The sequence below is a fragment of the Gouania willdenowi genome, chromosome 21, assembly GCF_900634775.1.
Source record: "Gouania willdenowi chromosome 21, fGouWil2.1, whole genome shotgun sequence".
NCBI lineage: Eukaryota > Metazoa > Chordata > Actinopteri > Blenniiformes > Gobiesocidae > Gouania > Gouania willdenowi.
In genome coordinates this window covers 12,508,456-12,523,775 of record NC_041064.1, presented here as the reverse complement: position 1 = coordinate 12,523,775, position 15,320 = coordinate 12,508,456, and the positions used below count along the sequence as shown (strand labels likewise).

The 15,320-nt window shown below is 38.5% G+C and overlaps 1 protein-coding gene across 3 annotated transcripts in view; it reads left to right on the top strand.

The window, feature by feature from the left end:
* Positions 1 to 3,938: 3,938 nt before the first annotated feature.
* The window catches only part of lrp2a (low density lipoprotein receptor-related protein 2a), a 56,356-nt gene continuing 44,974 nt past the window's right edge, over positions 3,939 to 15,320 (top strand). For all 3 annotated transcript variants that reach the window (XM_028435593.1, XM_028435592.1, XM_028435594.1), the window contains exons 1-11: positions 3,939 to 4,112; positions 8,863 to 8,970; positions 9,082 to 9,204; positions 9,919 to 10,035; positions 10,452 to 10,562; positions 11,184 to 11,297; positions 11,401 to 11,517; positions 12,727 to 12,870; positions 12,952 to 13,071; positions 13,562 to 13,690; positions 14,171 to 14,340. In XM_028435593.1, coding sequence (XP_028291394.1) covers positions 4,043 to 4,112; positions 8,863 to 8,970; positions 9,082 to 9,204; positions 9,919 to 10,035; positions 10,452 to 10,562; positions 11,184 to 11,297; positions 11,401 to 11,517; positions 12,727 to 12,870; positions 12,952 to 13,071; positions 13,562 to 13,690; positions 14,171 to 14,340 — 1,323 coding nt within the window. In that variant the 5' untranslated portion in view covers positions 3,939 to 4,042. The remainder of the gene's footprint in view (positions 4,113 to 8,862; positions 8,971 to 9,081; positions 9,205 to 9,918; positions 10,036 to 10,451; positions 10,563 to 11,183; positions 11,298 to 11,400; positions 11,518 to 12,726; positions 12,871 to 12,951; positions 13,072 to 13,561; positions 13,691 to 14,170; positions 14,341 to 15,320) is intronic.

The following is a 15,320-nucleotide window of genomic DNA, read 5'->3' as shown; positions in this document are numbered from 1 at the left end:
ACTCTTCCCTCCACTAAGCATCTCAGCATAGTGCAAATAAAACATTAAACATGCCTGTGGCACACATATAGCCTACTCAAAGGGTAAACACATGTAAACAAAGAGGGGGCTGGCTCATATTGGAAAGCCAAAAAGTCTGAAAAAACTGGAGGAAAAAAAAACTAATTAATTAAATTAAAAAAAAATTAAAAATAACATTTTTCTAAAACTCGAATTTGCAAAATAAAATCATTTTTATCTACAAATTCGATAAATCAATTAAATAAATTTTTTGCCCAGACCTATCTTGCTGCCTGATGATCTCATAGAGGAAGACAAAGTGTGCATGGCAACCCTCAGGCAATGAGTAATTGGAGGAGACTGTCTGACAGAGGAATGTTGCATTGAATAATGGTTGAAGAAAAAAAAAAAAAAAAACACATTCAGCATCTTTGGTTAGTGATGACAGATGAGTATTCATAATCCGTTTATGATGTGTTGAAAATAATGTAAAGCTGACTTCATTACTATAATTTATGTTTCCAAAGATTGGGACTTCTTGGCTGGGGGCATTTTTTTTGTTCTTCCTTTCTTTTTTTTTTCTACCTTGAATGAAACATTGTATAAAAGTAACTAGGGATGTGAATCTTTCGGTGTCACGATTCGATTCCATTCGATTCAAAGTTCATTCTCGATTCAAAAATTGATACAACGCATACTGAGTTAAGGCAAATTATGTCATCAAAACAATACAGTTTGTATAGGATAATTTTAAATAAACTGATTCCATTGACGTAATCACACAAAGGCAAACTTAAAACAAAAGGTAACATTTATTCATGCTAAACAAATAAAAACGTGCTGTACAAGAAATAACGTGCATAAATAAAATGGCCTAAATAAAAGCTTAGTCCAGCTGCTCCTTTCTTCCAGAAGTAAGTCAACTCTCAGTGACTACAAGAACTGTATAACCGCTTTCGTCCTGTACTTTGTCTGTTTTTTGTTTTTATTTGTATTGTTTGACTTGTAATAAAAAAATATATATATAATTAAATGAATTATTACCTTCTCAGCTCCAAGAAGCCATTTATTCCCCTTGTTCCACAAACAAATCAAATCAATAAACTCCAAATTGCTCAATTTGCACAATGTTCAATCACTCCCACCATTTAAAAAATAATTTATTTATAGCCAATGATCATTTTTCTAATTATCCTACTCAAACAGCCCTCCAGCTTCAGCTCCCCACAATCACATAGCACTACATCAATATTTCGTATAACATCTAAAGATCGCAGTATATGGAATTCACTTCCTCCTCACTTGGTCAAACTTTCCCTAAGGTCATTTCAAAATTCTGACAAAAAGTAACAACTTTGTGAATAATCAATCATGTTATTATTTTTCTTTTATCTGCTCTGTTTCTGATTTTTGGTGCCTTGTTGAAATGTATCCAGTTTTTATTGTTTTTTGTTACTTCTCCTCTTCATTTTTTTTGGTCTTTCCCTGGCATAACTTTTAAAATGTAAATTAATGTACACTTATTGCTGGTTTTCTTGTGATGTTTCATTGTATTTTAAACTGTGGCAAATAAAAGAAACAAGAAACATCATTAACTTTAGAAACTGCGTTACTTGAGGAGCAGGGGAGCATGAAGGGTTTCTGTCTCCCCCTAGCGGCAAATAAGGTCAGTGGTTCACAGTGAATTATATCAATAGTGTTGCATGTAAAACAGACTTAACTATGGGTGTTTCTCCCTCCGAGTTCAATTAAGGCTCAACATCGGTCTTGGGTTTTAACAGCTGTTTTTTTAACATGTCTTTACATGTCCAATGCCCTCAGAACCAAGAAAATAAAATACAAAACTTCAATCAACTCACGAAAAGACGTTTCACAAATAAAATACCTTATTAACCACATCAACTCCAAGAGAATAAAGCTGAAGTCTTCTTCTTAAATGACAACTTTAGACGTTATTTTATCAACTTTGTTCTGCTCAGGAGTGCCACAGCTAATTATTATCCCCAGCAACGCAATCAAACAGAACAAAAATTCAATTCAATTCAATTCAACTTTATTTGTATAGCGCAATTTACAACAAAGTCATCTCAATGCGCTTATCAAAATATAAAATTCATAATGAGAAAGAAAAAACCCATCAAGATCCACATGAACAAGCATTTAGCATCGACAGTGGGAAGAAAAAACTCCCTTTTAACAGGAAGAAATCTCCAGCAGAACCAGGTTCAGAGGTGGCAGCCATCTGCGTCGACTGGTTGGGGTTAGTGGACAGAAGGACCAACAGAACAGGATAGAGAGAGAGAATATCAGAGTGTCCCAGGCTAGTTGAGCCGTGAACCACAGATCAGGAACTGCCATCATCAGCTTCACGACACCTGAAACAGAGCAGAGAGAGAAGGGCGAGGAGAAGGCACTGACTGCAGAAAAACATGATACATAATTATTAAGTCAGCCTGCCTTGGGCCTCACTCCCAGTGGCCTAGTCTACGCTTATTATAATGGTGACAAATCTATTTCCGTTTATTGGTAAGCTAACAGCAACTCCAAGGTCTGTAAATGCGACCTTTTATAGACGAGCCCATGTCCGCTATAGTGGTTAGGTTATGTTATGATTCAGTCCTGTTTATGTGGACTGTAAATCGTAACCAGCTACATCAGAATTTTAATCTCTTCTCGTTTATTGAATCAATAACCTTTTACAGACAAGCCCATGTCCGCTCTAGCAATTAGATTATGTTATGATTAAAAAAACAAGTTCCCCCTGTGTGTCTTTGTCATTTTTAACCAAATAAATGAATTACATCTACATGAATTTTTACTTATTTATTGAATATTTATATGAAATGTATATTTGTATATTTGTATATTGAAAGGCCCGCCCACCACCCTGGTCAGTGAACTGCACCATTGCTTACCTGCCGCAAGAGGGCAGTGCATAACTTTTTGATGAATGCTACTTGTAAAGTACTGTGTGGGAAAATATTATATATTATCAACACACAACAGCACTAGTGACATTAATAATGTACTTTTTGTGGTAGTCATTTAATAGTTTCTTATACATTTGTTACCCTTCACCAGACATTACCAATGTTTGAATTTTCTCAAAATAGCCGAAGAAGAAGAAGAAGAAGACGAAGAAGAAGATTTATTTTTTGTTTGTACAAATACAAACAAAAAGGCACCTTTTCCCATTAATACACATTATAGACAAAGTTAGAAGACAAAACAAAAACAAAACAAAAAAGAACCAAGGGGCTAAACAACGTACTTACAATTAAACAATTGGGCTATTAAAATAAATCAAGTTTTTTTAAATATATTTATTTATTTATTTTATAAAAGAAACAAGTCTAGAAGCATTTCTGCAATGAATAAAAAACAGGCAAAAACAAATTAAGCTCGTTCCTCCAGTGGGTAATATTAGTTTTAGATTTAAAGAAACGACATTTATGAATATAGTATTTGCCTAACAAAACAAAACAATATTAGAAGAAGAAGAAGAAGAAGAAGAAGAAGAAGAAGAAGAAGAAGAAGAAGAAGAAGAAGAAGAAGAAGAAGAAGAAGAAGAAGAAGAAGAAGAAGAAGGTTAGTACAGACTAGGATTAAGCCCCTTAGAGCTTTTCAAGACACTAATTAATGAAGACTTTAATCGTAATTCTAATAATTTGTTTGATCAAACACGTTTTTCATCTCCATAAGCTTGTCCTGTTTGGATAAAATCACAGTGATAACCAGCTGAGAGACAGAAAAACCCACTGGTACTCAGGACAAGTCTTTGCAGCGTGGTATTATGCAGATTCCAGGGCCACAGAGGGATTTATCCCACAGGCTGTGGTGTGGTGGGTTGGGGGAGCGGCCGTGCTGTGCCGTGCCGTGCTGGCCTTTTGTTCACGCCCCTTTTCATCAAGTAGCGGGCCAAGAAAGACAGAGGAGAGGAAAGCAGCAGCAGCCGCAGCAGCAGCAGCAGCAGCATCCCAGTCTCAGTCCTCACAGCTCTGCCATCTGCACTGCGGAGCCGGAGCTGGACGGACCAGCCAGAATGTGGAGAGCACTGCTACCTAAACTCCTTCTAATCTTCATATGCTCGGTTAGATGGTGCCATTCTGAAGGTAGGTACTCAGTTTTTAATCACTCTTTCATAAGTTAGACACTGTGAACCTGCTGCTAGTCATTCATCCAGTGCACTTGTTGCTCACAGGAAGCCCCAAGATGAGCTCTAAATGAACAATGAACATTATTAAAGCAATGATCAATTATTAAGAAACTCCAATGCTTAATGTTTGTGAAGACTCATGTAAATAACTTTGTTTACAGTTGAAGAGGGTGCACATACTGTGTGAGTAGTTTATTATGTAGATGTAAGCAGGTGATACAGAGCTCCATTAAGGGATGAGTAGCACAAAGCCTTCTTCTGACAGATTGGAAGTTCTCTTGAACAACTTTTGCCTGGGCTTTACTGTTGCTAGGTTACACAAAAGAGCATGTGACTTACAATCTGTGAGGACTGACTGAGCCCGGCTGGTACAAATCTCATTGAGGAGTGCAGATCTTAGCTGCTGCTGCTGATGCTAGTTGTAACAACACCATTAAAGTCCCACTGAGATCTTCATCTATGCAAGGGGAGGAAGGAGGAAAACAAAGTGCTCAGACACATCTCTTCCTACGTGACAGTCTCATGCTTGTCTGTTGTGTGTTTGCAGGCCCAGTGAGATCTCCAATTGTAATCTGCTTTCTTTTTGCTCAATCCCTGAGTATGTAAGCTCCTTAGAGTGAATCAAGCAACTAATTACTCTGCAGCTGCTGTAGAATACATTCATTTCTACCTAAAGGGGAAGTTTGGGAGGAAATATAAGCATTAGGCTTTTCTTTTCTACTCGTAAACAGTCTAAAGACATTAAGACACAAAGTATGGGCAGTCTGGGTTGACTGTTGGGAGAGCGACAGTAGCATTATGAAAAAAAAATTCACTTGGCATTTCCTTTAAATCTCAGCAGAGACTGGACTGGAACTAGTGGATCCACACAGACGTTTGTGTTGTTGATCACTTGTTTGGATCTGACCAGGATTAGTTTGCATTAGTCTTAATGGATTATTTGCATATAATGTTGAGGTTGTGGTGTTTCACAAATAAAACCCGTGTCCGACATTTTATTCCATTCCGTTCTCAAAGAGTGGTCCTGTAAAATTATAATAGGTAAAGTGTGATGGTCACAATATAAAATCAAATTGTATTAAAAAAAAATAAAAATAAATACAACTTGGGTTTTGAAGGGTGTGTGGTAGGCGTTGGCAGGGTCATTGAGTGTTTGTCACCAAAGCTGAAATAGTTAATCAATTAAACACATTTTTAACAATTTTCTATGACATTTTTTTCTAAATCAAAGCTCAGTTAACTTCATTTTGATGCTCTTATTGTGACATGATGTCAGGATCACCACAGTTTAAGATGTGTTTTTATCACATTCATTTTCATCACTACTTTTTCCTTCATCAAATAATCAAATATCCACATCAAATCAAAGATAATATGTAATAACTAGTTTTGCAGCACTGTTTGTTGTATTAGTCTGGTTAGGAGGTTCAGAGAAGCAGTATTGTATAGGTGAACTTTTTCAGTAGTCTACTTAATCTCCTACAAGAATAGTTAAACATTAGATTTTTCAGTTTTGGGAACTCAGACCCTGAGCCCGATGCTGCAGCAAAAATGCTTACATATCGGTTATTACAAGGTGATAATTAGTGGAGATTTATTAACTAGTATCTGTCAGATTTGCTGTTGTAAGCAGTCGTTTTCTGCACAACAGGTTGTTTTCTCAGTCAATCATTTGTCAGTGAATCTAATTTAAAACCTGTGAGTACAGAAGCGTAATGTCCGAAATATTATGGTCGAGTTTAACATTTTATTTACATCAAGTATAGAAATGACAAAACTTTATCTTATCTCAATTATCATTTCTCATTTCTATCAATGTTAGTTAAAGAGTATTTATGATGTCATGGCATTAGAGTTTGTGTTACAGCAGTTTTAAAAAGGTTTCTATGTTCAAACTTTATAAGACACACAATCTTGTTGAGCACGTGCATGCTACTAAAGCTGCCACATGGCAGTTTGTTTCTGGTATAGGAGCGTAAATCCTTCTTTAACAGTAACACTATTGCAACAGGTTAACAACAGTATTTCCTCCGAGCGATTGCTGATTTGTGAAAAAGAAAAAAATCAGTTGTTTAACAAGCTTTTACTTGCATGAAGATGACATGATTCCTTTCATTATCTCCTGTTATGTAGACATTTCTGCCATTCCACCTAGACTAGAGTTTAGTTCCCACTATGTGCTTTACTTTGTCTCCATACCATCTTTTTAGCTTCTGAGTGAGCCACCAGGAGCCAAAGTCACTTGTTTGGCATTTGACTGGATTCTGCGGCATTGATTTCCATATGAACAAGGCAGAAGCACTTTTCTGTGACAGCATGGACAAGTCCAGCACTCAGAGCTGCCAGCAGCCGTTTTCTCAACTTTCCTTTTTACACACACTGAGTGCAGAGTGCGGTGCCAAAACAAGATGGTACTGATGAAAGCTTCGGGGCCTTCCACTCCAAGTAGGAGTCGTCCCAACAGTTTTGTTTTAGCAGGTGCTTTCAGGACGTTACTTGTGTTTATCTTTCTCAGTAAACTTTGGTTTTCATGGCACGCCTCCAAAGTTTTTAGGGTGACACTTGCAGTTATGAGTTTGCATCCCCGCTGGCACCCCTTTTGCGCCATTGTGTTTTCACAGTGGGGTCTCAGGCATTTCAGGGACTGCATTCTAATGAAAATTCCTCTACTTCTGTGCTTTGTTGGCCAATAGTAGGACATCCCTATTTTCATCCATGGATAGACTACTGCTCTCTCCTGCTGTGGGTTTAAGTTGCTAATTCCAAAGACAAAGCTTATAGAGAAGGGAAATAAAAACACTATTTTACACACAAAAGACAAAACACAATACAAACTTAAACCTAAATGAAAACATTCATACCAAACTCGAACCTTGTTTGTAACTATCTTTAATGTTAGTTCTTAGGTTTTTAACATAAATCTTTATGTAGCAATCTAAGGATCAGACAAAGACGTACCTTTTAGAATGTAAGAGGAACCCTTCACTAGACAGTGCTAATGTAAGGTTCAGCTTCAGTGTACTTGATCTGTCACCTTTCCCAGAAGTAATGCTGTCAGGAAACACCAGCTGCATCTGAAAGTCATTGGTTTGCACCTTTGCATGCATGGTTTTAGGTTTTCACCGTTGACCTGTTTAATGTTGCAACTATAGATGCATTGTTCTTCTCAAAAGAAAAAACAAGTGTTTCAATTTATGTTCCAAGTCCCATGGCCAACCTTGTATGTAACATAGTGTTTGTTAAACAGGTGCAACCTTGTCAGTTTATGTACCTGTTACCACTTTGTAGACAAAGAGCTAAAACCTCTGGCATTACTGATTACTTACAACAGCCACAATGCAGGTAAATCTCTCTGTCTGTCAATACCTGATAACTTCCAATATTTGGCAGAAAACAATGTTAGCATTCATTTTCTGTTATATAATAGATGTTATAAATATGATCAACAAGAACACTTAGAAAACACAATCCTCCACTAAGCACCTAATATCCTCCTAGCCAGATATTGGCAGTTATCTGGATCAGTGATTTTGGTACCATGATCAATCAAAGGCTTGTAAGATACTTATCTCCCCATTAATAATGACACAGTAGGTCCAAATGTATGGGCAACCCCATTTAAAAAAAAATAAAAATCGTGATGAAATGCACAATCCTGATCTAATCTGGATGAAACTCAATGGACTAATTGAAGAAACAACCTGACATAACTGAGTAAATGTTCATAATGATAGGTAATTTATGAACCAATATATAGACTTTGGAAAATTTACCAATGATGAGAGATAGGGAATTTACAATTTCTTTAAACTGATCCAGAATCAGTATATTGATCAGGATGATGGATCAGCTACAAAATTAAATGGAATCTTCCGTGGTTAGATTGAAATTTTGTCAAATTCCGTTAAGTGCTTTTGACGTTATCCTGCTAACAGTCAAACAAATAAACACCAGTAAAAAAGTTACCTTCTTGGCGGTGAGTATAAAATGTACTTATTCATCTATATTGGATAGTCCCAGCATTTATGTTTATATGATGTTTGAGCTATAGATATTTTTGTTCTGCAAGTGAAAAATGTAATTTATTTTAGAGCAAAAATCACTGATAGACCACCAACTCCAAAAATGGAACACATCTTCACTTATTTCACATGAAGAATTTGGGTTGCAAAGGTTGCAGTATCACTCAGTACCACTTTTTATTCCAGTTACATCTGAGACCAGACGGAAACGGCACACTCCATTTGTCAGGCTGTCAAAGAACCTATCAGAATTGCACATTCCTAATAAACGTGCCTGCTGGAGAGCTGTGCCTCTGAAATATGCTGCCTGAATCAACCACTCCAGGAGTATGTCAGGGAAGGTAGAGTAGTGGTACCTTATCTCTACAGATGCCACTCAGGGATAACATCAAAAGGAGGCTTGGGTTGTGCAACCATTGTGTGTGTGTGTGGAGGGGGTGGGGGTGGGGGGGGGCAGGAGTGATGGCTGGCACGCTTGTCTCCAAGGCTTGTCAATGTTATTAAGAACAAGATACTCCTTGTGTCTCATAAATGGTTATGGACTCAACATTACGTTCTTGGTTTGTGTAACTGAAGTTTCAGATATCAAAGATATTCATTATGAATATACATTAAAATATACGTTTATTTTTAGTCATGAAATTAACATCTAATTTATGTATAACTGAACTTGTACTTCTTTAGGATGCGAATTGGGTCAGTTTCGCTGTGGGACTGGTCGATGTATACCAGGTGACTGGCACTGTGACGGGACATCTGACTGTGTGGATGACTCTGATGAATTTAACTGTCGTGAGTCATCGATATTCATTCTATAAATAAAAAATAATCATCATTGCTTGCATTTTAGTTATTCTGTCAAACACGATATTACACAAATGTATGAAATGTGTGTCGTTACAGCTCAGGTAACTTGCGATGACAGTCATTTCCAGTGTCTTAGCGATGGCGAGTGTATCCCAGATATATGGGTGTGCGATGATGAGGAGGATTGTGAGGATGGCTCTGATGAGAGGCACCACTGTCGTAAGTACTTGAAGTGGGTGGCTTCTTGTCATTCTATGATTTAGCTCAGTGGTTTCCAACCTTTTTTTGGATCGTGACCCCATTTTGACATCACAAATTTCTGGCAACACCAAAGACTTTTTTCTCCCTTTCTTTAATTAGTTTTTGATTATGTTTGTTATACTGTGTTACAAATACAGAGCAGCCAGGATTAGTGACAAGTTGAGCGAGCTCAGATCTTTTTATATTTAATATATTTTATTTGAAACAATTTGGTATTTGAGAAAGTGAAATAATAGAATACAGTTGTTTAACAATTAACAGATATTTCAGGCAGCCCCATTTAAATTACAGGTTGACCCGACATGGAATCATGACCCCAAGATTAAAAAACACTGATTTTAAGGAATTTGATGACTTGCATAATTATTGCATTTAAAATAATAATAATATAATGTATATATTATGTTAATGTACGACCGTGTGTATACTATGTTCATGTCTGTATCTTTTATTGTCATTGTCCTAAATGTAGTATGAGGACTACGGATGGAAAGTAGCTCATGGCTAAATCTGGCACATTTACACAAAGTATTGTGCTGTGTTCATTAATGTGCACTTCTTCTCCAAATAAAGTACAGTAAAAGTAGATCAAGAAAATATGAACTGGATACCAGACAAGTGTAAATAAAACCTGTTCTGTGTTGGTAAATCTAACCTATAATCTGTCTTCAGCTGGCAGGACATGCACCAGCGGTCAGTTCAGCTGCAGTAATGGGGCGTGCATCCCTGGAGAATATCGATGTGATCGTCTGGCTGACTGCTCAGATGGCTCGGATGAGAGAAACTGCCGTAAGTTTTCTCCAGGGTGGTTTCTCTCTTTCTTTCTTTTTTTATTTGAGGCTCCTGTGGCATTTTAATCAATTTGTTAAGATTAAGAGGCTTGCTGACTGACAGAATGGTCCACAATATGCTTCTTGTTGTCAGAGGTTGATTGCAGATTCTTTGGTGGATTAGTCAAGCTGAAGTTCAGCTGCTATGGCGTTATTGTGTCGGTGTGGTAGACTCACGGCACTGCTCACTGGGGTAATCGCACAATTGCATTAAGAATGCTGTGACAACTGCTGGTGTTATGGCGGTGCCATTAAGTGTCAGCTCTTTATCCTTCCCATTCATGGAGATTTGAGCATCTGTAAAGCTGAAAAGAGCACAGTTGTCAGGCTGATTTGTGTACATTATGCTGTCCTGATGATGTTTTAATCTTTCAGATTACTCCGAATGTCCACAGTTGAAGTGTGCTAATGGGGCCTGCTACAACCGCACTCAGCAATGTGACCAGATCCTCGACTGCCGGGATGGGTCTGATGAGGCAAACTGCAGTAGGCCACTACATTGTTTCTGTGATTAATCCAGACATGGGCCCTCAATCTCATTTTTTTCAGCCATCAAAGCAAATCCCCAAAAATTGTAATTTAAGAAGTTGGAAGGAATATGAAGCCTAACATAATACGCTAATGACACAAATACACAAAAAATTCCAAAAATACACAAAATGACTCATAAACCATAAAAAGACAACAAAGGCAGACACAACAACCACTTACACAAACAAAATGACCTCAAAAACTCACAAGACAACAACACATTATAGAATAAAAAACTCACAAGTAGACACACAAACTGTTACCAAAATTACACAAAAATAACATGTAAATACAGAAAACAACAACAAAAATACAGAAAGTGAAAAAAATAGCGAATATACACACACAAATACACACAATCACTTAAAACATCAAAACCACAGACAAAGACCCCCCCCCCGTATTAATGTTCTGATCGGTCATTATTCTCAATGCTGACATTGATATCAATCATGTGGCCCTCGAATCAGAACAATCACATGTCTGTGATAGAGTTGCCCATCCCTGGATTAATCCCTCAAATTAAAGCCAAAATGTGAAACACCAATAATATATTTGTTTTCCTGCTTTCTTCAGCACAGCAATGCAGTACTGGCCTTTTCGCATGTCATAATGGAGCATGTGTTCCTCAGCGCTACATCTGTGACCATGACGATGACTGTGGAGACAAGAGTGATGAGCTACACTGCAGTATGTCACAACTGTCACTTTTTGTGTTTAATCTATCTTTACTGTCAGTGCAGTGAACTGACATAAGAACAGATGTTTAATATTTTTCCTTTGTTACTTACAGCGTATCCCACATGCAGAGGAAGCTACTTCACTTGCCCCAGTGGCCGCTGCATCCACCAAGTCTGGCTTTGTGATGGAGAGGATGACTGTGAGGACAACGCTGATGAAAAAGGCTGCGGTATGCACATTATTATTTTCCCAATAAGTTGGTAATTAGCAAATTGAAAGTATGCCATATACTAAAACCGCTACAAACTGGAGCTTTGTGAGTTCAGTTCTTCCTGAGTCTCTATGGTTGGTGAATTCTGGAGAGGTGCTATGGCTGTGCTCCTTTAAGTGTGGTATTCAAATGCCTCTTTGTGACACAGGATTGTGTAGCCCCCCCAAAGGGGTTTAGAAATCCTCCACATGGCTGTGAAGTGTGTGTGTGTGTGTGTGTGTGTGTGTGTGTGTGTGTGTGTGTGTGTGTGTGTGTGTGTGTGTGTGTGTGTGTGTGTGTGTGTGTGCGTGCGTGCGTGCGTGCGTGCGTGCGTGTGTGTGTGTGCGTGCGTGTGTGTGTGTGCGTGCGTGTGTGCGTTTTTCCAAAGCTTGGGCAGCAGAAGCCCACTGAGCCCCTGTGTGACTACTCAAAGCTCCCTTCAGCCTCAGAATTCATTCAGAAAGTAACAATTTTTTCTCCCTGCAACGTCTTATAGCCACAGCCTTCTTAAAATAACACATTCATCAACAGGGGTGGACAGGTCATCTGGCATACCGGGCCTCGTCCCGGTGGGTCGTCGACCCGAAGTGACCCGTCCGGTCTGCTACATTGTTTTTTGTTTTTTGTTTTCAAGCAAGGAAAGACAGACATGGTAACAGGTGGCCAAAAATAGTCCAAAAGTGGCAAAAACGTGGCAAGAAAAGAGTGAAAAGTGACTAAAAAATTAGAGAGGACAAATTTGATAAAAGTGTCAAAAAGAACTTTCAAAATTGGACAAAAAAATAATAGGGAAAAGGGATATTTATTTGCAAATGGTAGCTAAAGTCTGATAAAAGTGTCAGAAAGTTTTGAAAAGGGGCAAAAAATTGCCAAAGGAAATATGTAAAAAGGGGTTAAAAGATTCCCCCTTTTAAGGTTTTGTGGGGGAATTATAATTAAATTGAAGACGTAAAAAGCCACATATTGAGCATTACTGACTTAATAACGGCTTCTACATGGTGTCGCTGATCATATAGTGGGCTGGTCCGGACATAAAATGCCAGGGCTGAATTTTTGTCCCAGCCCACCCCTGTCCGTCAAACACATTCCTTTGCTGATAATGCATTGATCTTTGATATTAACATTCTCAGTGTTTTTCATTTTACTGAGTGCAATCCTGTTAAGATATTGAATTTCTTCTATTTGCAGATAATGTACCCCAGGAGTGCTACCCAGGCCAATGGGCCTGTCCATCCTCTGGTCTTTGTATCCCAATGGAAAAGCTGTGTGATGGAACTGCTCACTGTCCTGATGGAGAGGATGAAACTAACACTACAGCTGGACACAACTGCAGTCAGTGCCACCCACATAACGAGAGCTGTCTATTTCTTGGATAATATTATTAACCTAATTTGTGCTCTCCATGTTGGTCAGGTATCTGGAGATGTGCCTCTCTGAGCTGTGAGCATCACTGTCAGGCATCGCCTAATGGAGGAACGTGTTCCTGTCCGTCGGGATACATTGTTGACAGCAATAATAGTCGCTCGTGTGTTGGTGTGTTACTACTTTGATTTATTCTTGTTATTTGATTTATGTAATTGTAATTTCAGTGACAATTCTATGTACAAATCAAGCCATTTTCTTACTGCTGTCTAAATTCAAGATGCCTCCTCCAACACACAGTTACAACCTTACCTAAATAACCTTTAACTAAAAAGCTGCCGGTAACTGGAGCAGAAACAAGTGTGAAAGTTATCCTACTTAGTAACAGATTCTGTTCTAAGAGGCACCACTTATTCACTAAAACATGTTGGTCACACTGTGCTGGAGTAGGAGAGGATGTTGCCTCTAACTTGAAGCAAAATACATGATTTATTGCTTTTTAAGGACCACACATCTTGATAAATTGACAAAAACACAAGCTAATCACTGGTTTGAGTATTTATGTACATGTTTTTGATTTTTACAAGTCTTTAATCTTAAGATGGCCATTAAAAGTATACGTGTAGCTATATATGTACCAAGGTATTTCTTCCTGCTGTAGATTTCAATGACTGTACAATGTGGGGTGTGTGTGACCAACTGTGTGAGGACCGGATCGGCTCACACCGCTGCAGCTGCCGACAGGGCTACATCTTGGAGCAGCATCGATACTGCAGAGCTGATGCCTCAAGTAAGTATTTGGAATTCGAGGCCTTACAGTTTATTTTCTTTATACTTGGAAAGAATGGGTTAATCAGCATGGACATGTCTCGTGTGTGGAGCAGGAGTGTCTGCTTGTCTTTTGGGTGCATTGATGCATGTTAAATGTTGTTTTAGTGAGTCTCGCCTTGGTGAGGCTCAGGGAGCGTGTTTACCTTTGCCTTTAGCGAGCGAGTCAGTTATGAAACTTGAAGGTGGTTTTATTAGTTTTGTCACAAGTCGGGGTTGAGGATGAGGAGGACCAAGCACAGAGACAGAGACAGAAACACAGAAACAGGAAGCAGGCAGGCGTAGCGTTCATAATCGGAGTCCATTTTATTAACAAAATCCAAAAAGGCACAAGGAAAACCAGGGAGCAGGGTACAAAACGTATCATAGATGTGATACAAACCTTATCCAGACTCTTGTTCTGGATTACAATTTACTGAGTTGAATTTTGTTTCCTTTTCAGCCGGTGTCCCTTCCTTGCTATTTTCTAACGGCAGAGACCTTCTCATTGGTGACATACATGGAAACAGTTTGCGAACTCTAGTCAACTCGCAAAACAGAGGTGTCGCTGTGGGAGTGGACTTTCACTATAAGCTCCATATGATCTTCTGGACTGATACCATTCAGAATAAGGTACTTCATTTACATATTCAGTGTTGTATTTATGCTTTACAAAATGTTCCTTGATGTGCATTGCCCTTTACAAGTTATGTTTTGGTCTTTGAAGACGAGTTGAAGTTGATGAACACTTTACTTTCTTCCATTATCTTTTGAAATATCACAGCAATGGGGATACTTTAATAAAGGGATAACTGTTGGCCCCAATGAGTCTGGTTCATAATGACGGGGAAGTAGATATGCAGTGGAATCCCAATAAGCTAATCTTGAAACCTGTCTGATGGGCCGGTATGATGTTCACATACCAGGTTACAATTTTTGTAACTCGATCTTTACTCAAGTTAATCATGCTGTACTTGTTTTCTGTGGTACTGTCCATCCATTTATGAGCATTCTTTGGCCTCATAAAAAGTCTTTGTTGAGCTTATGTTCATGATTTTCGCTGGTCGACACAGCAGTCACCTGGTCACGTATCCCATACATGGATACACTGTAAGGCAGCACGTCTGATTAAATGTAGGTAGAGTGCAAACAGGGCATGTGAATGTAACAGGAAAGTTTAAAGTAGCACACTTTAACCACAGCTTGAGTTTCTATTCAAACAGGTCCATTGAAAATCTTGCTTTTTAGACTTTGCGAATCTTGTTTCAAAAGAAGTTGAGCGTGAAAGGGTGGTTAGCTCAAGCCTGCTGAACTATGTAAAGGACTTTGAGTTACACTTTGTATGGAAAGTACTTTATAAATAAATATTGATTTGATTTGATTTGAACATGGCCAAAGTTTCCAGCTCGAAGAAACTGGTATGATATTATTTGCGTTCACTGAATTAAATATTACTTTTTGTGGGGTGGTGTTTAGCTCAGTGGGTTGCGTGCCCGCCCCATGTGCGGAGGCTGTAGTTCCTCACCTGCAGCTGGTCCAGGTTCGATTCCCGGCCTGGGACCCTTTGCTGCGTGTCATTCCCTGCTCTCTCTGATCCCTTTCCTGTCAAGCAA